Genomic DNA, 23,387 nt, shown 5'->3' on the forward strand with positions numbered 1-23,387 from the left:
TTAATACCTAAAAGCCTCCTGTTCTCTCATAGGTAGATCCATTAGCAAAATCTCTGCAGCATCACTGCACTATCACTTTCTATGTGTTCATCCTTCAGCTATTGATCAAATCTTGCTTCTGATTAGTCTGAAGAAGACTTTAGAAAGTGATTGTGCTTTTTGAGTGTACAAAGATAGGTACACAACAGAGTTCCAGAAGCAAAAGAACTATTATTCATCTTCAGGTCAATGCTTTGTATAAATACTCTTTTCCTAACTCCCAGGAAGTTGATGAGGAAGATTATACATGGAGTGTATAATCTAACTTTAGTAAGCTCTCTTGCACAAGGGTATTCACACATGTTAATCAGCTCTTTGCTTCAGAAATAGTCCAAAGAGTGTGGGGATTTGTATCCATTTTCATTAGTTTGTGACTGGAGACAATGCTGCTTTAGGAGTTTCTAAGTAGTGGAAGTTATTTATTCTGATGTTATTAAAGCCAAATATTTACAGGTAAAAATCCATTTTGTTTTGAATTTGCTGAAATGATCAGTAAATCTTTATATTGCACATTTATTTTTAAATAGACAGCATAGACTTTTGTAATCATATTTTTAAATGGTAAAAGCACAAATTATCTCTATCATAGCAGGATGTAGAAGTAGCAGAGAACACCCAGTGAGATAGAGGATGGGTTTGGACATGGCTCCAACACTGTCTCATATACCATCAAGCCAATCTTGTCACCTTTTGCTACTTCATTTTCTCAGTTGATCACATGTGAATAATTTACCTGAGATGTACCATACCATTAGAGTAATAAGAAAAGCTAAATAAAAGAAGCTTTCATTTGCTTTGATCTTCTTGGAAGGAAAGCATTTTATCAGGCTCAGGTATTACAATGACAGGATCAAGGCCGGGTAAGGGACTTAGTGAGCCAAGCCAGTAAGTGAGTCATGACAAAGACAGGTGAGCATTAAGGTTCAGATATCACTGTGCCTGCACCTGTTTTTCTAGGTTATGGCTTTTGTGTCATTTGTTCAAAATGCCTATGTGATATTCATTTTGAAAATTTTAAATTTATTTACCTATAGGCACACGCACATATGAGGATACATATATATGCATACAAATGATGCATGGATACGTATAGGTGAAAATATAGGTGACTTTAGGCAAGTCTTGGTCTTGAATTATGTACAAAATTGTGTCCTTAGACTGGGCTGTGCAGCAATTAAACATAGCCCCAAAATCATACAAAAAGAAATGTTTACTTCTTGTTTACTCTACAAGTCTAATGAGGGCTGTTTGAGGCTCTGTTCTCGTAAGTTACCCTTACTTTGGAGCCCTAGACAGGCAGAATAGGATCCGCCTGGAATATTGCTGGTCAGACTAACAGAGAGAAAAAAGAGCAAAAACCTCACAGGGCTCTTAGAGTTTCCACCAAGCAGTGAGACGTCTCATTTTTTTCTATTCTATTTGCCAGAAAAACATCACATGGCCAACCCTGACTTTTAGAAGGGCTCAGGGCATCATCATTCAAAAGCATATTCCATTATGAATGTTAGCATTTGGGGATATGATCTAGTGCTTTGTAATTCTGATCCCTCAGCTAGGACTGTTACTCACTCACTTGCTCACATTTTTGAGGTTCCTGCTCACATTTTTTGGGTTCCAAGTTTTCCCTTGCTGTTCTATAACCAAGATACACTGTATTATTCCAAAGTTTATCCTCTCATCTTTTTTTTTTTAAGAAAAATTTTTATTTTTTACATTTTTATATTTATTTGTTTAATAATTTCTAGATTGTAACTGAAAATAAATAAAAATTATGTACTTTATTTTATGCATTGATATAAAATAAAAGCAAATTTGCAGTGTTTTTAAATTTTTTTCTATTTCTGTACATGCTAGTAATGAATGTATCTCTTGGATATATGCAACCTATGTTGTAATTTTTTAAAGTATATTGTTGATTATGCTGTTACAGTTGTCCCATTTTTCTTCTCTTTGCTTCCCTCTGCCAGTAGCCCCCTTTCCTCCAGCAGTCCCATCCTACTTAGTTCATGTCCTCAGGTCATACCTGTGTGTTCTTTGGCTTCTCCCTTTTCTATACTAATCTTAACATCCCCCCTCTCTATTTTGTACTTACCAATTATGCTTCTTAATCCCTGCATCATTTCCTCATTTCTCCCACTTCCCCTTCCCAGCTGATAATCTGCCAACTGCTCTCCATACCTATGATTCTGTTTCTGTTCTGGTTGTTTGCTTAGCTTGTTTTTGTTTTTATTTTTTAGATTTGGTTGTTGATATTTGTAAGTTTGTTGTCATTTTAATGTTCATAGTTTTGATCGTCTTTTTCTTAAATAAGTCCCTTTGACATTTCGTATAATAATGGCTCGATGTTGATGAATTCCTTTAGCTTTACCTTGTCTGGGAAGCACTTTATCTGCCCTTCCATTCTAAATGATAGCTTTGCTGGATAGAGTAACCTTGGTTGTAGGTCCTTGCTTTTCATCACTTCTTGCCAGTCCCATCTTGCCTGAAAAGTTTCTTTTGAGGAATCAGCTGATAGTTTTATAGGTACCCCTTTGTAGATAACTCTCTTCTCTTGCTGCTTTTAACATTCTCTCTTTATGGTTAACCTTTGGCATTTTAATTATGATGTATCTTGGTGTGGTCCTCTTTAAGTCCAGCTTGTTCGGGACTCTGTGCTTCCTGGACTTATGTGTGTCTATTTCCTTCACCAAATTTGGGAAGTTTTCCTTCATAATTTTTTTCACGTAAGCTTTCAATTTCTTGCTCTTCCTCTTCTTCTTCTGGCACCCCTATGATTTGGATGTTGGCACGTTTAAAGTTGTCCCAGATGTTCATAAGCCTCTCCTCATTTTTCTCAATTCTTGTTTCTTCATTCTGTACTGGTTGACTGTTTATACTGTAATTTTTTTGACCGCAGCCTGTCTGGATGAGTATTTCTTCTTTATATCTTTGTTTGCTGGACTTCCATGTAGTTTGACTTTCTGGAACTTCTGGTTGTTTCTAGTTTTGAGGTAGTTGTATTCCTTCTTAGTTGTGGAGGGAGATGCAGCATGTCTGTCTATGCCTCCATCTTGGCCGGAAGTTCCTCCTCTCATCTTTTTAAATTAATAAAGTTTATACCTTAGAGAACTTTTGGAGTCACAGTAAAATTGAGTAGAAAGTGCAAAGTCCTTATATACCCCTTACCCTTATACATACACAGTGTGTCCCATTATTGACATCTCAAACAACCTCTAAACCTTCATGGGCATATCATTATCACCCCAAATCCATACCATTAAAAAAAATAGTTTAACTTTCTACAAAGTCTCTGGTCAATTCAGTATATTAAAATATCATTCAGATATGTTGTGTGGAATCCTATCAACCAGACAATCTGAATTGTGACAAGATTCCATTTTCCAATGAAATGGTTTAATGTTGGGTTGCAAGTTCAGTTATAGCAAAAACATATTTCTCCATCTAACTGAACTCCCCTCCCCAAAATAATATACCAAATTTACATTGGATTGATTAAAATGCTAATCCTAATTAGAAATGTTGAGGGCTCTATTAGAGTTGGAACATTTTTAACAATAAGACTCTGCTTAAACTTCAAAAATAAGTTATAGCTGAAAGCTTTTCTTGGATTTGGAATAATTAATTGCTACTAATATGGTTTTATGGTGCTAATGGATTTTCTCACTAAAGAAAATTTAAATTTATTTTGTTGCAAAAACCAATGAAGCCATCAAGTAAGAATGACTTCACCAAAGTGGTTCTTGTTTAAAAATAGCATTTAAAAATACTTTTTCTAAATCTGATGTACAAAGCAATGGATTTCCAGGACAAGTTGAAGTAAAGATGTGAAAAAAATGTGAACAAATAAACTAAATTAGGTGAATGTGTTGAATATTCATCTTAAAAACACATAAAGCTTGCTATAAGACATCAACAAAACATAACATATTAGACACAAAAGACCATTCCCATCATCTCTAAAGCACCATAGCAGCCACAAATAGCAAACAGCATCAGAAAAAGAAAGACTTAATTTTTTTCTCTTTTATCATGCAAAAATTCATAAGCCGTGACAAAAGTAATTAATCCAGATGTGCAGTTCATTTGAGTAGAATGAGTGATTTTAAGAGTCAGTTATTAAAAACTTAATTTGGGCTATTTTAATCAATAATATGAGTATTAGGGAAATTGTTTATTTTAGAAGTAGAAGACAAATGGTACAAAAATGTAATACATATATATAGTTGACTGTGCTGTAATTTAAGTTTATTAATGATAGTAGATATGATTAAGGATCTACATAATTTCTATGAAGGAATTATGTATATAATACCTATAATAATGGGGGAGATGGTAAAGTACATAGAGAAGGTGGAAATAGATTAGTCAAATTTATTTATAAAAAGGGCTTATGTAGTTGAAAGTGGTAATACATTGTCTGCCTTTGGCTAATAAGCATGATGTGAAATAAATAGGTGCTGCGTGACCTTGTTCTGGAGTAAAGACTTAAATTGATCTGAGTTCTATTTTCCTTTCTAGGATGGGGTCTTTCTTTGCTCCCAGCCTCCCAGGCATCAATATCCTTCGTCTCTACACATCCATGTACTTCCAGGGCTGGGCTGTGACGTGTTGCAATGTTCCTGAGGCCAGAGTTTTCAAGGCTTCCAAATCGAATACTTTGTATGTGACCATGCTCTTCATCATCCTCTTCCTGTCCACCATGCCCGTGCTGTACATGATCGTCTGCCTCCCGCCATCTTTTGACTGTGGCCCTTTCAGGTTCTTGTCTTTGAAATTTCATCTGGGCATAGATTTCTGTCAGGCACAGAAATAGGGAACGGTCAATCGTTGTATAACTTATTTTTGTTTTTTCAGACAAAGGCATTTTAGTATACAGGAATGAGATCCTTTGGGTTATTCAGGTTCATTCTATATCATGGAGACTCCATCTATTTTCTCATTTGGGAATCATTAAAGGGAAATAATTTAACCGGTCCAGGCTCTGCCTGGGTAAAATATGGACAATTAATCTCAGCTACTTCCATATAAGGAGATAGCAAAGAGCTGCACTAGATGTGAACATTTTCCTGATGCCAGGCCTTCACATCGAGACATTTGAAGCTATTGCTATGTTTCATGTGGACTACCGAATTGAAAAAATAAAATATAAAATAAATAAATATAGTAGACCACCCCCATGATACCTAGGACATGGAATCATTATTAGATAGTAATATAAAGAGGGTCTCACAGTTTATAATCCAAAATGCTACATGCCAGTAAAATATTAAAGCTGTTTTTCACATATATTCTCCTGCAATAACAAGAATAAATCACTCAAGCAGTAATAAAAACTCAAGAAGTCTCTTTGATCCAAATTGTAAATGCACTCTCTACAGTTCTCTATGTCATCGTTCTCTCTATGACATGTACCGAGAAAGCAGAGTCTCCAGGATCTGGAAGATTGAGATTTCATTCTATAAAGGGACCAGTCTACAAGTCTCTTCCCAAATCTCTGCATGTTGAGTCACTGGGAAGCATACATTTGAGTTATTTATTCTTTTCAGTGAAGAAAATGTAAATGTAAAAAGCCACGTGAATGACAACCATGATGCAAAATTGGCCACATGTAATTTCTGTGTCATGTTGTCAGACCCAAATTACTAAATTCAAGTCAAGCCCATTGACTTAGGTATAAAAGAGGCATTTCCACTCTAATAATAGTCTGAGTTATTATTGCTTTACTGGACAAGAAAGAAAACCTTAAGTCAGCAGAAATAGCTGTGAGTTCTGTCAATTCAGGAAGCTGATGTTGACAAGTCCTGTTCATTTCATCCCGCTGCTCCCCAGCAGGCTGAAATAAATAATGTGGAGAGTGACATCTGGAGACTATATATGAAATTGCAGTCTTGAATGAGTGATTGGTCTTAATAAATCCTGGATAAATTTCAGAGCACAAAGTTCAAGAGATAAGCCATGCAAAGACTTCAGTTAACTGCTAATTACCCACAGAACTAAATATCCAGGATAAGTTTTAGTTGTGCCTTTATTTATTTATTTATTTATTTATTTATTTATTTATTTGAGAGTGAGGGGAAGGGAGGGAGAAAGAGAGAGAGAGAAACATCAATGTGTGGTTGCCTCTCACTCACACCCACAAATAGGGACCTGGCCCGCAACCTAAGCATGTGCCTTGACTGGGAATCGAACCCATGACCCTTTAGTTTGCAGGATGGCACTCAATCTACTGAGCCACATCAGCCAGGGCTGCTTTTTAACTTTTTTAATTGGATATTGATCCTTTTCAGAAAAATTTATTAAAGGAATTTATGTATATTCACATTCAAAATGTCATTGAGCTAAATATGTACAGCGACTGCACAATTTTATGTTTTTGAGCTCTAACTCTTCTGCCTCTCATTATATCACAGGTTACTATGATTGTAATGAAACAGTTTGTCCTTGTCTAAGGCGTAATATATGATTTTGACCAAGTATTTTCTAGTTGATAAACTTAGGCAAAATTACTAAGTGTATATCACTATTTTAAGAGCAAGGAAATTTAAATATTTTCAAGAGTATTGGGGAAGGAGTTATCTCTATTCTATTTAGATAGTTTATTTTTTCTGTCAATTTTCTCATTTTGAGAGGAAAGGAATGTACACTTCTTAAATTTGTTTGGACTTAGAAGTTTAAAAGGGTTGTTCAGCCCTAGAAATCAGGTGAAAAGGCATGTATTAGAAGGAGCTTCATGACTTGCCATCCTTAGGGACCTTGAGTTTGAGGTGGTTTGCCCAGCCTGCCAAGTGAAGGGCGTCTGACCCTTCCTGGTACCTGGGTGGGCAGCCAGTTGACAAATGTGCATTTGAAATAGGCTAATGGAGACACCACAGTGACAGCCAGTTGCTCCTAGAAGCAAGTATGCTTTTAGGTACAGTAGCTGCAATACCTTAGAAGATCCATTCTGCAAAGCAATTTGATGAGATAGTTTAGCTTGTTCTGGTTTCACAAGATCTGGCTAAGGAGGGTGAATTTCCCAGAAAATTATTTACAGAATTAAGTGAATTTACCTTAAACAGTTCAGTAATTTTAAAACTATCTCTTTGGTGTTCAGATGAAGAAAATTCTTCTAATTCCTCCACTATATTTCCTGATACTTGATATTTCTCCCCCAGTCCCCTCACTAATAATCTGAACAATTTCTAGTTTTCTAGGTTCTCACATTTCTCCCTGGTAACATCATGGTAATTATATTTTTATGTATTTTCATCTTACTGCAAAGGTGATATGTGGTTATACTAGAAAACCTGGAAATTGTAGAAACATTTTCACATGAAAACAAACATTACCCATAAACCCACAAAGTGCTGAAATAACAACTCTTAACATTTTGGCATTTTCTATTCTGGTTTTATTTTTATGCAAATTTAAAAAAATAATGGAGATCATACAATATGTTTAGGTTCATATTACACTGTGACACTGCTATTATACTACTTACTTTCAATTCTACTCTATGCGTCTATTTTTCTTAATAGTGTAGCTGACTTCCAGAGGTTGGGAATATTTTCATCTCTTTGAGTCCAGAACACAGTACAGTATTAGCCAGTAACTTAAATTAATGAGTGAATAACGACTTCTTATTGTGCACTAAACACTAGGTGAGACGTGGGGTTAGCTTGGGCACATATTATGGCCCTGTGGAACTTTCAGTCTGGCTGGATAGACTGGCCTGCTCATAGACTGTTCTCATTTAGCGTGGCTGGAGCTATAGCCATAGGGAAGACTACAGGGTAAGTGGTGTATAGTCACAGTAGACTGGAAAGTCTACCTGGAAATATTGCTAAGTGACATATGTTGGCTAATCAGTCAGAAAAAGGGATTGCTAAAGATTTATAGATGTTTCTGTAGTTTGTGTAAAATTAAAAGATATCAATTTTTGGTTAGAGACATTATCTGGAAAAGTTATCCAAGAATCCCCGGAGTTGCCAATAACTTTGTGTTTGGAATGCACTATAAATACGAAGAAGACTTTCATAAGTAGGCATTATTTTGTAAAGTTCCAGTCCCCCCATTCTAACTACATCATTAGCATAGCTGGACAGGCTGGCAAAGGGAGGGTAGATTGTCTGATCTCTCTTCCTTGCTTAACTTCTAACACTGGCTCTATTCCATGTGGATGGGAGGATGGTCAATTAAAATAGATGAAAAAGAAACTTTAGGGGAATAAGTTGATATAACATTAAATTGTCTATAAACTTTATTCTCCTTTACATGTGTTTTTCTAATTAGTGTATAGATCTATAATTTGTGAAGCAAAATATATACTTCTGTAGTTCAGTGACTACTGAGAAGATACTTGAAGTCATTCTTGGTCTATTGAAAGATATTATTAGTTTATGAGAATTAAAAATTGATCTGGACCTTGTGGATCATATTCATTTAGTAATTGAGAATGTTTAAAGATCAAAAAAAGTAAAACTAAATACTATATTAAATTTTATGCCAATCTTTATTCTGACGATACATAAAACTTAGTGATAACCTAGCTTCTTTTATGAAAGTAACATGTTTTCATAGTAAAATCAATATGCATAACAAAATTAACTTAGCAGGATGGATATTACTTTATAATTTTAATATTAGGTACTAAGTTAAGACAGACATCTGCTCTCATTTTTCTAGTTCATAGGGTTTTGGTCTTATTTTAATAGGTTGAGAACCTATTTAGCCTTCTCTTCTTATTTTATGTTCTTAACAGTGGAATTATGTTGGTACTTTTAAGACCTGTCCAGAAGAAATACTGAGAGAGAAAGGACCCATCATTCAGTGTTGTTACCTATTAATAGCTCTCATGAAAGAGGTTTGGTGGAAAATGAGATAGAAGCTATTTCATGGAAGGACGTATTGGATTATTTATGAATTTGTTTCTGTTATGCTATTCCTGGTGCTCATTTCAAGGCTAATTGAAAAATTGAGTTCACTGTTTATTCAGCCCAAAGACAGTTTTCTCCTACAAAAAGAGCTGGCTGAGAGGTAGGCTGATAAACTATTTATAAAACATACCTCAATCAAAATCTTAGTAATATAGCTTTTAAAATTTATCTCCCAATACTGTGATGAATTTCCTACACACTTTGATTATGTGTTTATGTTGGGATAAAATTTAGCATACTTATTCATACGTTGACAATATAAGGTCTCAGAATCAGGAGTTAGAGTAAAGCATCAGATTCCTATTCTGAGACAGCGCTTAGGTAGTGTTTGCAAAAGATTAGTTTTTTTGCTCTAATCATGGTTTTCCATATGTTTTAAATAAACTTCTCTTTTTTTTTCCTCACAGTGGCAAAAATAGGATGTTTGAAGTCATTGGAGAGACACTGGATAACGATTTCCCAGGCTGGCTGGCAACGCTCTTGAGACAGCTTTCTAACCCTGCGCTGATGCTTGCTTTTACTTTGGTTATGGTGTATGTGCTTTCCCTTCTCATAGAAAGAGCCTTTGTAATGTTCTTCCTGGCTCCTTTTCGGCTTCAGCTTTCTCAGCTTTCTCAGCTCTCTCACCCTCTCCAAAGGTTGTGCTATAACTTAACCAAATTCAGTGCTGATTTACATGATGGTGAGAGGCTAAAATTTATGAGCCATATTCTGATCCTGTTGGACATAATTCACAGCCATCTGCATCTGCCTTTGCTTGCCTAAGATTACAAGATCTGTTGCCAAGTAACCAAAATAATTATCAGTAAACAGCTAAAGCAAGGGAAATATAAATGCTAAATGCTAAATCTAATCAGCACATTGAGCTTCCCCCCGCCTCCTGGCCCCCATCTCTTGTTCCATAAAGCAGATGGCTGTGAACACACAGAAATGATGAAACTCTAAGTTAATATTCCTCTTGGGTGCCCTATGGACTATAATTTAGGGATCAAGGCTTAAGGGGTCTTTCGAAAATCACCGTGTCCTGGTACGTAGGAGGCCATCAATAACTCTGTGTCCATAGTAATAGAATCAGAAGATCAGAAGAGTCTTGGAAAGGGCATTGAGTTTGTCCCTTCAGTGTCAGAAATGACATATAGAGGGGAACTTGGAAGGGGGCTTTTGTTCCCATATTCCTTTCACTTGGCCCACTGGGTCTGGGCCAAGTTGTTACATGATCTTTGCAATGATCATGGTCATGAGCCACATCCATGAAAGCAAATGTTATATTCCTCAATCGAGTGCATTAAGAATCTGACTTGGAGGGTGAAGTGATTTTCCCTAAGTGAGACTATAGCAAAATAGTAATGATAGGACTTTGACAGTAAATCCAACATTCTCCTCTTTACACCATGATGCCTTCTTGAGGGAGAGTTAATAGCCTATGGGGATAATTAAACAGTAAAACATTACTTTTCTTTTTTTAGAGACTAATGTTTTTCAATTAGATGAAAATGGATTCAACTTGTTTCATTTTGAAGCCTGAAATTTTTCTGCAAAATTTCATTCTAATTCTTAAGAAAGTAAGATACTGTAGCTTAGATATTTTTTATTCTTATTGGACAGCTTACTATTATATATTAGAACCTTGATCAAGAGGTGGCATTTAGACTCTGATAGTAAATCCTCTCATGTTAGAAAATAACAAGCTGAATGCAGCATGTTTCACCAGATGGCCCTTGAAGTAATTTTTCTTTCTCCATGTTTTTATGATATAGCAGCTTCTGAGAGTTTGTTAAGTATCCTGTGGCTTTTAAAAGTCAAAGCCCTTTAGAGATATAGATGAGATTGTGTTAAAAAAAAACACATACTAAACATAATGTCAGATTTTATGACTACATTCTTAACTAGATGAGAGACATATTCTTTTTTTTTTAATTTAATTTTATGTTATTGTTTTTCTGAGACAGAGTTATTCTTAAGCAAAGAAGTGACATTGTTCCAATGCCACTAATTAAATATTAAATAAGCTGTGGAAGAGAAACTAACACTGTCTTTGTTCCAGACACTGTCCATATATTAACTCATTTAATCTGCATAATAACCTTAAAAAGTTGGCCTCACTGTTCATATTATTGATAGCACATGAAGATCTTCCCCAAAATCTAAGAGCTAATAAGTGAATTCGAACCCATGTCTCATTTCCCACCTCTTATTCCCTTCACTCACTTACAACACCAAACACTGAGACTGGGATGAGTGGGCATATTCAGAAAGGCTAGAAACCACTTGTCAGGGATGGTCTACAGCCAGGATGGGCAAAATTTTTCTTAAAGGGCCAGAGAGTAGATATTTTAGAGTTTGTGAGCCAAGAGGTAAAATTGAGAATATTATGTAAATTCTTACATAACCATTTCAAAATGTAAAAGTTATTCTTAGCTCATGAGCCATATAATTGGCCAGGAGTCAAATTAGCCCTGGAGACCATCACTTGTCAACCCCGAACAGGTCTAGAGGAGAGCAGGCAGGATAGAAGGTCAAATAGGGGTCTGCAAGGCTGATTTTAGTTCTAAGGTTCTAATCTAAAACCCACATTTCAATTTATTGGTGTTTTGATTTTTCAAATCCTGAGGTCTCGTGTTCCACTTATTGGGGCCCAAACAATTGCCTTGTTTTCTTTTATTACCTTTAATTAGAGAATGTTACATGTTACAAGCATTTTGAATTTCCTCAATGGGTCAGATTAAATCAGTTTAGATGGGTTTTGGTAACTGAGTAGAGTTTAGGTTAGTGCTCTGCAGCCAGTTTTAGTCCTTTGGAGAATAAAAAAATGATTTATAAGGAATAGATATTTAAGGTACATCACAAGACAGAAAAAAAGTGAAGAATAAACAGAATTCCAGAACTGCAAATGACTTGTGGGGTCTTTAAGTTTCCCCTCCAATTTTGGGCACTTTTCTATGAAAATCTTCATCTCTCTCTCTCTCTCTCTCTCTCTCTCTCTCTCTCTCTCTCTCTCTCTCTCTCTCTCTCTCTCTCTTTCACACACACACACACACACACACACACACACACACACATTGATTGAGCACCTACTTCATCACAGAGATTGTACCAGATGCTTTCATGCATGTAATTTCATTCAAACTCCTGCTACTCACGTAAGGGATAAATAAACCCTGCTAAGCCATGTCAATAATTGTGTTGCTAGCACCAGATGGCTCATAAAAGATATAATTTGGCATGTTAGTGAGTAGAGGAAATATGTTCAGTATCAGTTATTTGCAGCAAAGAGCAATACCAGTTACCTTTTTCTTCTGCATTGTTTTCTTTCTTTATTTGTTTTGCTTTAAAAATGAGTATATTGAATTTTGCAGCAATGTTTGGCTGGAATTTTCTCTTTCTAGAAATGTAAGTGTTTTACTTAAAATTCATGTTAATTAACTATGACTACAAGGATTATATTCTTAGTTGTAAAAGTCAAAGGAAGAACTTCAAGGCAGAAAGTCAGTTTCTTTTTTATTCAACACATTCCCTGAGCTTAAGTAGACATTCCTTTTTCTTGAAGGCCATTGACATCAACTTAAAATGTTACTTTTAATTATAATTTAAACTGATGTGAATATATTTCCAAGAAGAGGCTAAAGTTAGGCAGTAAGGTACAGTGAACAGAGCCACCAACAGTGGAGGAAAAGGCCTGGGGTCCCACTTCCCAGGGCCACTCCAGTCATTGTGTAACTGAGGGCACTTTTTACCTCTCTGTACCTCTGCCAGCCTTTCATCTCCAAAATGAGAGGTTTAGAGTAGAAAATATCTTAAAGTCTACTCCAGTGCCAACATTCTATGGTTTAGTTAATGTAAGTTTAAGAGGAGTATTGAGGAACTGAAAAATACCATACATTTTATTGTTTTTTAATTTTAGTTTAACCATCTACTATCTTAATGCTACTGCAAAGGGCCAGAAGTCCGCAAACCAGGCTCTACAAAAGAAGATGAAAGAGGTGGGATACAATGCATTTCATAGAATTATTGCCTTTATTAAAGTAGTAAAAAAAACACCAGGAAATCTCATGTTGATCTTTTCTCCTTTTTCTCATTGTGTAGCAAGCTCTGGAGAACAAAATGCGAAACAAGAAAATGGCAGCTGCGCGAGCAGGTTTGAGATATGTTTGTTGGCGATTTTTTTCCCTACAAACATCATACTTTTACTTTTTTCCCTCCAAATGGGGGCATTTGATGCAGGGTGGCATTATTACCCTAAGCAAATTGTCTCACATTCTTACTGTCCACCTTTTTAGCCCTTCTCAGGCATCTAGTGGGTTGGATTGTTTTCCCAGTAGGAGAAGGAAACAAAGAAAAATTCAGAAATGTAAACTTAGCAGTAGTGATAGAAAAGTGATCTCACAAAATGACAGAAGATAGAAAAAAACTATATAGTCATATGTAAATAGCAGATACAAATGCAGGCTCTCTCCTGCCCATTTGGACCATTTTTATAACTAGAAGGATAAACTGGGAAGATCCAATGAGGGTCCTCTGAGCTCACCACCATTGATTGTCAAACACTTTTCTGATTCATTAATTTTTCTTCCTTTTTAATTTCATTAATTTTTAAAATATTAGAAAGAAGCATATATCTACATAGCAAAATTATTGATATACTTTGCTTTCCACATGGAAAAGTGATGCCTAAGAAGTTCAGTGAAATTTTTTTTCAACTTTTCTCTCTTAACTCCTAACCCTTAACTCCTTTTCCCTCCTACCTAGCTCCTAAATTGGTTTAAGTAGGAAAAAAAGAAAAACAAATGTATTAGTCCTCACAGATAAACAAGAGAGTGGTATGTACATATGGCTTCATGCCACGTTGTGCCCTCAGATTAGAAGTGATCAGGGCTGAGCTGCATTTTCCTGTGGTTCTTTCAACATTGCTCTCCTTCCATGGTGGCTAACCTTCATGGCCCCAGGAATGACTGCAGCTGTAGCCTTAATTTTTTTGTTGTTGTTGTTTGTTTGTTTGTTTTGGTATTACGCTACTTGTTTCCTAAATGCATTTAAAATTTTTTTAGCTTTATTAGGTATAATTCACAAATAAAATTGTAATACATTTAAAGTGTGCATATAATGATTTGATAAGCACATACATTATGAAAGTATTCCCGTGGAGTTAATAAACACATGCATCACCTCACATATTTACCTTTTTATTTGTTTTGTGAAAATAATTAAGTTCTATTCTTTTAACAAAATTTAATTATACAATACAGTATTATTATATATAGCTACCATGTTATACATTACACCCTTAGACCCTATTCTTTATACCTAGTAATTCATACCCTTTCACCACCTTTCCCCTATTTCCCCACCCCCTTGCCACTGAGAGCCACCATTCTACTCTCTGTTCCTCTGAGTTCAAGTTCATTGTGTTGGAGCCCACATATAAGGGATACAATGCAGTGTTTGTCTTTCTCTGTATGGCTTATTTCACTTAGCACAATGTCCCCCAGTTTCATCTATATTGTCACAAATGACAGAAATTACTTTTTTTATAAGGCTGAATATCTTTCCATTATCTGTATATACCCCCCCCACACACACACACAAAGGGGTGGGGACATGAAACACATCTTGCATTATTATTTATTAATCATTGTATTATTTATTTGAATTACAGCTGTATAAATACATACATGTACATATATTACATTTTATTCTTTCATCCACAGATGGACACTTAGGTTTTTTCCATCCCTTGGCTATTGTGAATAATACTACAGTGAATGTGGGAATATAGATTAATGATGTCATTTCCTCTGGATATGTATCCAGAAGTGAGATTGCTGGATTGTATTATAGTTCTATATTTAATTTCTTGAGGAACCTCAGTACTGCTTTACATACTGGCTGCAGCAGTTCACATTCCCACCAACAGTGCAGAAGGGTTCCCTTTTCCCTTTTCTCAGCATTCTCCCCAGCTTTTATCTCTTGCATTTTTTAAAAAAAAAAAAGATTTTATTTATTTATTTATTTTTAGAGAGAGGGGAAGGGAGAGAAAGAGAGGGAGAGAAACATCAATGTATGTTTGCCTCTCATGCTCCCCCACCTGGGGACCTGGCCCACAACCCAGGAATGTGCCCTGGCTGAGAATCAAACCTGTGACCCTTTGGTTCGCAGGCCTGTGCTCAGTCCACTGAGCCACACCAGCCAGGGCATCTTGCCTTTTTAATAATAGACATTCTAACAGGTATGAAGTGGTATCTCATTGTGGTTTTGATTTTCATTTCTGTGGTGATTAATGATGCTGAATAGTTTTTCACATACTTTTTTGCCATTCATATGTCTTCTTTGGAAAAAACATCTCTTCAGGTCCTTTGCCCATTTTTAAATTGGGTTATTTGGTTTTTTACTTTTGATTTGTATAAGTTCTTTGTATATTTTAGGTTTAACCCCTTATCAGATATATGGCTAGTAAATATTTCTCCCATTCTTTAAATTACCTTTGCTACGCAGAAGCTTTTTAGTCTTATGTAGTTCTGCTTTTTTATTTTTGCTCTTGCTGCCTTGGCTTTTGGTGTCAAATAAAAAAAATCATTGCCAAGACCAATGTCAAGCAGCTTTTTCTCTACATTTTGTTCTGAGATCTTTACAGTTTAAAATATTACATTCAAATATTTAATCATTTTTAGTTTATTTTGTGTATAGCATAATATATAGATTTAGTTTAATTAATTTGCATGTGTATATCCAGTTTTCCTAACCATTTATTGAAGATATTGCCTATTCCTTATTTTATATTCTTGGTGCCTTGTCAAAAATTAATTAACCATAACTGTGTGTGTTCACTTCTAGGCTCTCTATTCTGTCCCATTAATATCTGTGTTTTTATGTCAATTCCATACTGTTTTGATTACTATGGCATTGTAATATTGTTTGAGGTTATGAAGTATAATGCCTTAAGCTTTGTTCTTTCTCAAGATTGTTTTGGTTATTTGGAGTCCTTTGTGGTTCCACACAAACTTTAGGATTGCTTTTATTTTGCTTGGTAAAAAAATGCCATTGGAATTTTGATAGGGATTGCATTGAATTTGTAGATAGGTTTGGGTGGTATGGACATTTTCACAATATTAATTGTTCATTAATATGGGATATCTTTCTATTTATTTGTGTCTTTTTCAATTGCTTTAATCAACATCTTACAGTTTTCAATGTACAGATAGATATTTCACCTCCTTGGTTAAATTTATTCCTAAGCATTTTATTAGTTTTGCTGTTATTATAAATGGGATTGTTTTCTTAATTTCTCTCTTTCTGATAGTTTGTTGTAGTATATAAAATGCAAGTGATTATTGTATACTTATTCTGTATTCTGCAAGTTTACTGAATTTATTTATTAGTTCCAGCAGTATTTTGGTGCAGTCTTTAGGGTTTTCCAGATATATTATGTCATCTACAAAGAGAGACAATTTTCTTTCTTTCTGATTTCCATACCTTTTATTTATTTCTCTATTTTAATTGCTCTGGCTAGCAAGATGACAGCTAGTGGTTGGTGGGAGGTAAGGGGGGTTGGAGGAATTGAGCAAAAAAGAAAAAGGACTCATGGACATGGGGAGAGAGGGGTATAAAAGGGTTAAATGGTAATATAAAAAATAAAATAAAATTTTTTAAAAATAGTTCTGTCTAGAACTTTCAGTACTATGTTGACTAAAAGTGCTGAGAGTAAGGATCCTTATCTTATTCCTGATATAAGGGGAAAGCTTTCAACTTTTTTACCTTTGAGTATTGGGTTAGCAGTGGAATCGTCATATGTGGCTTTTATTATATTGAGGTGTATTCCTTCTATACCCAATTTGTTGAGTGTTTTTATCATGAAAGGATGTTGAGTACTTTTTCTGCAGTTATTGAGATGATTATATAATTTTCACCCACCATTTTGTTTATATGGTGTTTCACACTTATTGATTTGCAACATGTATTCATTTTGTTGAGCGATCCTTGCATCATAGGAATAAATCCCATTTGATCGTGGTATATGATCTCTTCAATGTACTGTTGAATTTAGTTTGCTAACATTTTGTTGAGCATTCTTACATCTATGTTCATAAGGGATATTGACCTGTCATTTTCTTTTCTTGTTGAGTCCTTATCTGGCATTGGTATCAGGGTAATCCTGGTCTTGCCAAATGAGTGTAGGCAGAGTTAGCCTCCTCTTCAACTTTTTGGAAAGGTTTTAAAAGGATTGGTATTAATTCTTCTTTAGCTATTTTGTGGAATTCACCAGTAAAGCCATCCTGGATTTCTCTTTGTTAGGAGATTTTAAATTAGTGATTGAATCTCCTTCTAAGTAATTGATCTGTTTAGATTTTCTATTTTGTTATGATTCAGTCTTGGTAGGTTGTATTATTGTAGGACTGTATTCCTTTTTCCTATTTGTTGGCATATAGTTCATAGTAGTTTACTATGATCATTGATATGCCTGTGTTATCAACTGTAATGTCTCCTCTTCATTTTTTATTTTATTAGAGTCTTCTCTCGTTCTTTTTTTTTTCAGTCTAGCTAAAGGATTGTCAATTTTGTTTATATTTTCAGAAAACCAACTTTAGTTTTATTGATCCTTTCTATTTCTTTTTAGTTTTTCTTTCTTTCCTTTCTTTTTTTACCGTGTGTGTGTGTGTGTGTGTGTGTGTGTGTGTGTGTGTGGCATTTCACAACTCTCTTTACTCTTATTTATTTTTTATTATTTATGAGGAGGCATTTTTAGTCTTCATTTATTTTTTCTTTTTGTATGTTTTATTGGTTTTGCTGCTACAGTTGTCCCAATTGTTTTTCCCTTTGCTCTCCTCCACCCAACAATGCCCCTCTCCCCAGCAGTCCCCACCCCTTTAGTCCATGTCCATGGGTTGTGCATATAAGCTCTTCTCAACATCCTCCTGTCCATGCTGCTATGCTTCTTAATTCTTGTATGATTTCCCTCCTTCTTCCACTTCCCCTGCCCAGATGACCTCCCCCAACATGCTCCCCATACCTATGATTCTGTTCCCACTCTGGCTGTCTGCTTAGTTTGCCTTTGTCTCCATTTCCTAGCTTCTGTTGTTGATAGTTGTGATACTGTTGTCATTTTAATGTTATAGTTTTGATCTTATTTTTCTTAAATAAGTCCTTTTAATATTTCATATAATAATGGCTTGGTGATGATGAACTCCTTCAGCTTTACCTTGTCTGGGAAGCCCTTTCTCTGCCCTTGCTTTCTGAATGATAGCTTTGCTGGATAGAGTAATCTTGGTTGTAGTTCCTTGTTTTTCATCACTTTGAATATTCCCTGCCAGTCCTTTCTTGCCTGCAAAGTTTCTTTTGAGAAATTAGCTGATAGTCTTATAGATACCCCTTTGTAGGTAATTCTCCTCTTCTCTCTTGTTGCTTTTAAGAGTCTCTCTTTATCCTTAACTTTGGCATTTTGATTATTATGTGTCTTGGTGTGGTCCACCCTGGGTCTAGTTTGTTTGGGACTCTCTGTGCTTCCTGGACTAATATGTCTATTTCCTTCCCCACATTAGGGAAGTTTTTCTTCATTATCTTTTCACATAATTTTTCAATTTCTTGCTCTCCCTCTTCACCTTCTGGCAACCCTATGATTTGGATATTGGCACGTTTAAAGCTATCCCAGAGGTTTCTAAGCCTCTCCTCAATTTTTTCAATTCTTGTTTCCTCCTTCTGTACTAGTTGACTGTTTATTTCTTTCTTATGTTCCAATTTGTTGATTTGAACCCTGGTCTCCTTTCCTTCACCATTAGTTTCATGTGGATTTTTCTTCATTCCTCCCAGGCCAGCCTTCATTCTTTCCTCATCCTGTTTCACATTTGCTGTCAAGTCTGTGAGCATCTTTATCACCAGTGCCTTAAACTATGCATCTCCTTATCTGTTAGATTTATTATCTCCTTGTCGCTTACTTCTATCACTGGAACTTTGACCTGCACTCCCCTTTCTGGGCTGTACTTCTCTGTCTCCTTATCTTGACAGCTTTCTGTGTTTGCCTCCCTGATTTGGGTAGGGCTGTCACACCTGTTATGTTATAGGGGGTGGAGCCTTAGGTACTCATTAGTGCTGGCGCCCGTTTCACTGCATTTTGTCGCTGTATATGGGGGAAGGGTCTGAGAGGGAAATAGTGCCCATTGCCGCCCCTTTTCCAGGCGCTTCTCCCACTTCCCATACTAAGCAAGCTGCCTCCTTTTCAAGACTGATAGCTTCTTCTTCTGCCCCAACCTCCACTGGCTTTCACTGTCAGAAGCAATGTGGATCTATTTTCCCCAGCACTGGAATCGCAAGTACACGATCTTGTCTGGGTCTGGGATCTGTCTGGTTTGGGGCTGGGATCACTTCTCAGGTTTAAACTGTATGACTGTGTCTTTCACCACAGCTACAGTCGCTGTACTGCTAGTCCTGCCTGCCTGCCACCGCTGCCTCTAGCCATGCAGCCAGGCATGCTGCCTGTCAAGCATCCCCCCCCCCCCCGCAGCCACTGCTCCTCTCCTCTTTCTCTCCACCCTGGCTCTTCCCCTCCCACCTTTCAGGCTGATTATTTCTTTGCTGAACTTCTCTGTAGTTTCGATTTTCTGGTTTTTTGTTTGTTTGTTTGTTTTAGTTTTGAAGTGGTTGTAAATTCTTTCTTAGTTGTGAGGAGACTCACAGTATGTATTTACACCTCCATCTTGTCTGGAAGTCCAGTTTTTATTTATTTTCCATCTGCCCTTTTTCATTTCCTTCCTTCTGCTAACTTTGGGCTTAGATTGTTCTCCCCCCGCCCCCACCCCCCCAGTTTCTTGAAGTGTGAAATTAGTTTATTTAAGAGCGTTCTTTTTTCATAATGTGGGTGTTTATCATTATAAATTCCCTCTTAAGACTGTTTTTGCTACATTTCACAAGTTTTAGTATATTGTGTTTCCATTTTCATTTGTCTCAGGTAGTTTTTATTTTCCTTTGTATGTCTTCCTTTACCCATTGGTTGTTCAGGAGTATATTGTTTAATCTCTACATATTTGAATTTTCAAGTTTTCCTCTCATAATTGATTTCTAGTTTTATACTATTGTGTTTCGAAATGATGCTCGATAGAATTTCAGTCTTCTCAAATTTGTTAAGACTTGTTTTGTGGCCTAACATATGATCTATCTTGAAGAATGTTTCATGTGTCTTTGAGAAGACTGTGTATTCTGCTGTTGGATGGAATGTTCTGTTTATGTCTGTAAGTCAATCTGATTTAATATGGAGTTTAATTTCAATGTTTCCTTATTGATTTTTCTGTCTGGATGATCTACCTGTTGTTGAAAATGGGGTATTGAAATCTCCTGCTCTTATGGTATTACTGTCTATTTCTGCCTTTAGATGCTAATATTTGCTTTATATATTTATATTAATATATAAATATTCTTATTTCAGGTATATAAACATTTACAATTAATATATCCTCTTGATGAATTGTCTCCTTTTATATTATATAATGACCTTCTTTGTGTCTTGTTATAGGTTTTTCTTTTCTTTCTTTTTTTTTTTTGATCCAATCTTTATTGTATTTTTTTCATTACCATTTAGTCCCCTTATCCCCCACAGCAGTCAGCACACTGTTGTCCATGTCCATGAGCCCTTTTTCCTTTTTGCTCAATGCCTCTACCCCCTTCCCTCCTCCCCAACCAGCTGTCATCTGCTCTCCATCTATGAGTTTGTCCCCATTTTTCTTGTTACTTTAACTTGTTCATTAGATTCCACATATGAGTTAAAGGTCTTGATTTAAAATATATTTTGTCTAATATAAGTATAGTTATCCCTGCTTTTGGTTTAATTTGCATAGAACATCCTTTACCATACCTTAGCTTTCAGTCTATGTGTATCACTAAAGCTGAAATGAGTCTCCTGTAGCTACTGAATAGTTAGAGGCAAATATTTGGACATATCTGTAGTGCTTTTGTTTTGGCTCTAGATTGTGACTATCACAGTGGGAAAGGCAAATGCCATATGATTTCAGTTATATGTGGAATCTAAAGAACAAAATAAATGAACAAACAAAATTGCAACAGACTCATAGACACAGAGAATAGACTGATGGTTGCCAGAAGGGAGAGGGGTTGGGCGACTGGATAAAAAAAGTTGAAGGGATTAGAAAGTACAAATTGGTAGTTACAAAATAGTCACAGGGATGTAAAGTACAGCACAGTGAATATGGTTAATAATATTGTAATAACTATGTATGGTGCCAGGTGGGTACTGGACATATAGGGGGGACATATAAAGGCAACACTTTATAAAGTAAATGATTGTCTAACCACTATGCAGTACACCTGAAACTAATACAACATAATATTGAATCTAAACTATAATTGAAAAATAAAAATAAAATTACACTAAAATAAATAAATAAGTAAATAAAATAAAATTACACTCTTGCCATCCATCCAAAAACCAAAACAGAACATTATTCAACTAGTGTTTAGAATGGTGAGTGAAAAGTTCTGGTTCTTTGACCTAAATTCTAGTTAAGGCTTATTGCTATGTTTATTACTTTAAATACTGATATAATGCTATCACATATTATTTTCCCATAATTTGTTCTTAAAATATGTGTGACTTATGTGAAGGCAGAACCTGTATCTTACAGTTGTTAACTCAGAAGATATTACATTATCCAATTAGTGTTTAGAATGGTGAGTGAAAAGTTCTGATTTCTTGATCTGAATTCTAATTAAGGCTTATTGCTATCTTTATTATTTTAAATAATAATATAATGCTACAGTGTAATATTTTTTTATAATTTGTTCTTAAAATTATGTTTAACTTTTGTGAAGGCAGAGACTATATCTTATTTATAGTTATTAACTCAGGAGATAATCCAGAACTTTATACTTTATACTTTATATATACACTCAGTATATATCTATTTAGTATCTACTGAACAATGAAAAAAATTTTTTTTAATGAAGAATTATTTTACTGAAAAAAATTTGAAAGGAATAAATTTCTATATTAATTACATAAGCAGTAATGAATAAATGTTACAAACAGAGAAGAACTTTCACTCTCCTGTCTTTAGGATTTGTGAGGATTTTGCAAAATAAAAAGTAAAGAAATATTTTGAATATAAAAACTCAGTGTACAGCATATGTGGAAGATATGGATTTCAGGATATCTCATTCAGAATCATGAGGCACACTGAAAGCAAAATTTTTATTTGCTTTCTCTTTATTTTCATTCTCTCTTATTATTAATTAATTAATTTATTTTGAACAGCTGCAGCTGCTGGTGGCCAGTAACTTTCAAAGATGTGTTGGGGGCCCAGAAGTACTCCTCACCTTGCTGTCTAAAAGCAATGACTTACGTGAAGGCCCAGAGAACAAGCATTGTGGAATTGCTATTCCTCTGTTTTAGCCCTGATGGATTATCAAAATCAGACTGGTCAATAAGGCATCACCAGTCCTAAGGCAACAAGAAGGATCTCCACCTTATCCCAACTTAAGGATTTGTTCCTACACTGCCATTTTCTCTTCTGACCCATTTCCTTGACAAATTGGGTTTAAAAGAAGGTGTGATTCAGTAATACAGGTTAAATTAGAAATCTTTTGCCCATTATGAACTTGCATTTTATACATTTCTTCTTCCTTAGTTTTCTTGGCCTGGGAACAGGACTACTTTACTCCCTTTTTCCAAGGTTAGAAATATGTTCTTAAAGTACTCATTGTAAGCATTCATTAACTGACTTTATGACACCAACACCTTATTTTCTCTACCTGTCTCCCCATCTGTGACCCCCCAAAATATGGACCCAAGGTCTTTTTAGTTGCTGCTGGATTTAATATAAAATAAAATAGGTGTGTTTTAGAATAAATGCCCTAAGGGAATTAGGCCCCAGATCCGCACAGGGTTGAGGAAGTACATGGATTTTACACAACCCAACTCTTCATGAGTTTTTAAAAAATGACACAATAAGTGATTGCTATTTTATCACAGTCTGATCATTTGACCTCCAATGTTCATATCTCCTGAATATAGGTTCTCATATTGTAGAATTTTTCTTTGCTTTTGTTAAGGTTACAAAAACACACACTTTTTTGGGGTGGGATGGGGCTTCAGTTTCTATATGTGTTTAAGCATTATTATTTATTTGAAGTTTAAATTGACTTTGAAGAGTAACAATCAATGCTCTTAGCAGCCTTGTTGTGTGACTTCAATGACATCTTCTAACTCATGTCCTTTTCCAGAGGTAAGCCAATTTGCCTGCCATTCCCTGCAGTTGACTTGCTGATTTTTATTCCTCTGTCTTTGAATTTCCCCTTCTTTTCTATCCTCTCCTGGCCATAGAATGATCACCTGTTCCTCTACAAATCATGTGCTCATCACTTTCATCATACCCAATTCAAGGCTTACTCCTTCTGGTCAAATTATCTAGACTGGCTTTTATTCCCAATTGTATCACT

The 23,387-nt window shown here is 35.5% G+C and overlaps 1 protein-coding gene across 1 annotated transcript in view; it reads left to right on the forward strand.

Annotated features, from left to right (window-relative positions):
- Positions 1–22,226, forward strand: part of TMC1 (transmembrane channel like 1) — a 129,399-nt gene extending 107,173 nt beyond the window's left edge. Inside the window, exons 16-20 of the mRNA XM_090275222.1 lie at positions 4,558–4,797; positions 9,362–9,487; positions 12,856–12,934; positions 13,038–13,089; positions 22,204–22,226. Of these exons, the coding sequence (XP_090131348.1) occupies positions 4,558–4,797; positions 9,362–9,487; positions 12,856–12,934; positions 13,038–13,089; positions 22,204–22,226 (520 nt within the window). The remainder of the gene's footprint in view (positions 1–4,557; positions 4,798–9,361; positions 9,488–12,855; positions 12,935–13,037; positions 13,090–22,203) is intronic.
- Positions 22,227–23,387: the final 1,161 nt, after the last annotated feature.

Source organism: Furipterus horrens, unplaced genomic scaffold (genome assembly GCF_987537825.1).
Source record: "Furipterus horrens unplaced genomic scaffold, mFurHor1.1.pri manual_scaffold_4, whole genome shotgun sequence".
NCBI classification, from domain to species: Eukaryota; Metazoa; Chordata; class Mammalia; order Chiroptera; family Furipteridae; genus Furipterus; species Furipterus horrens.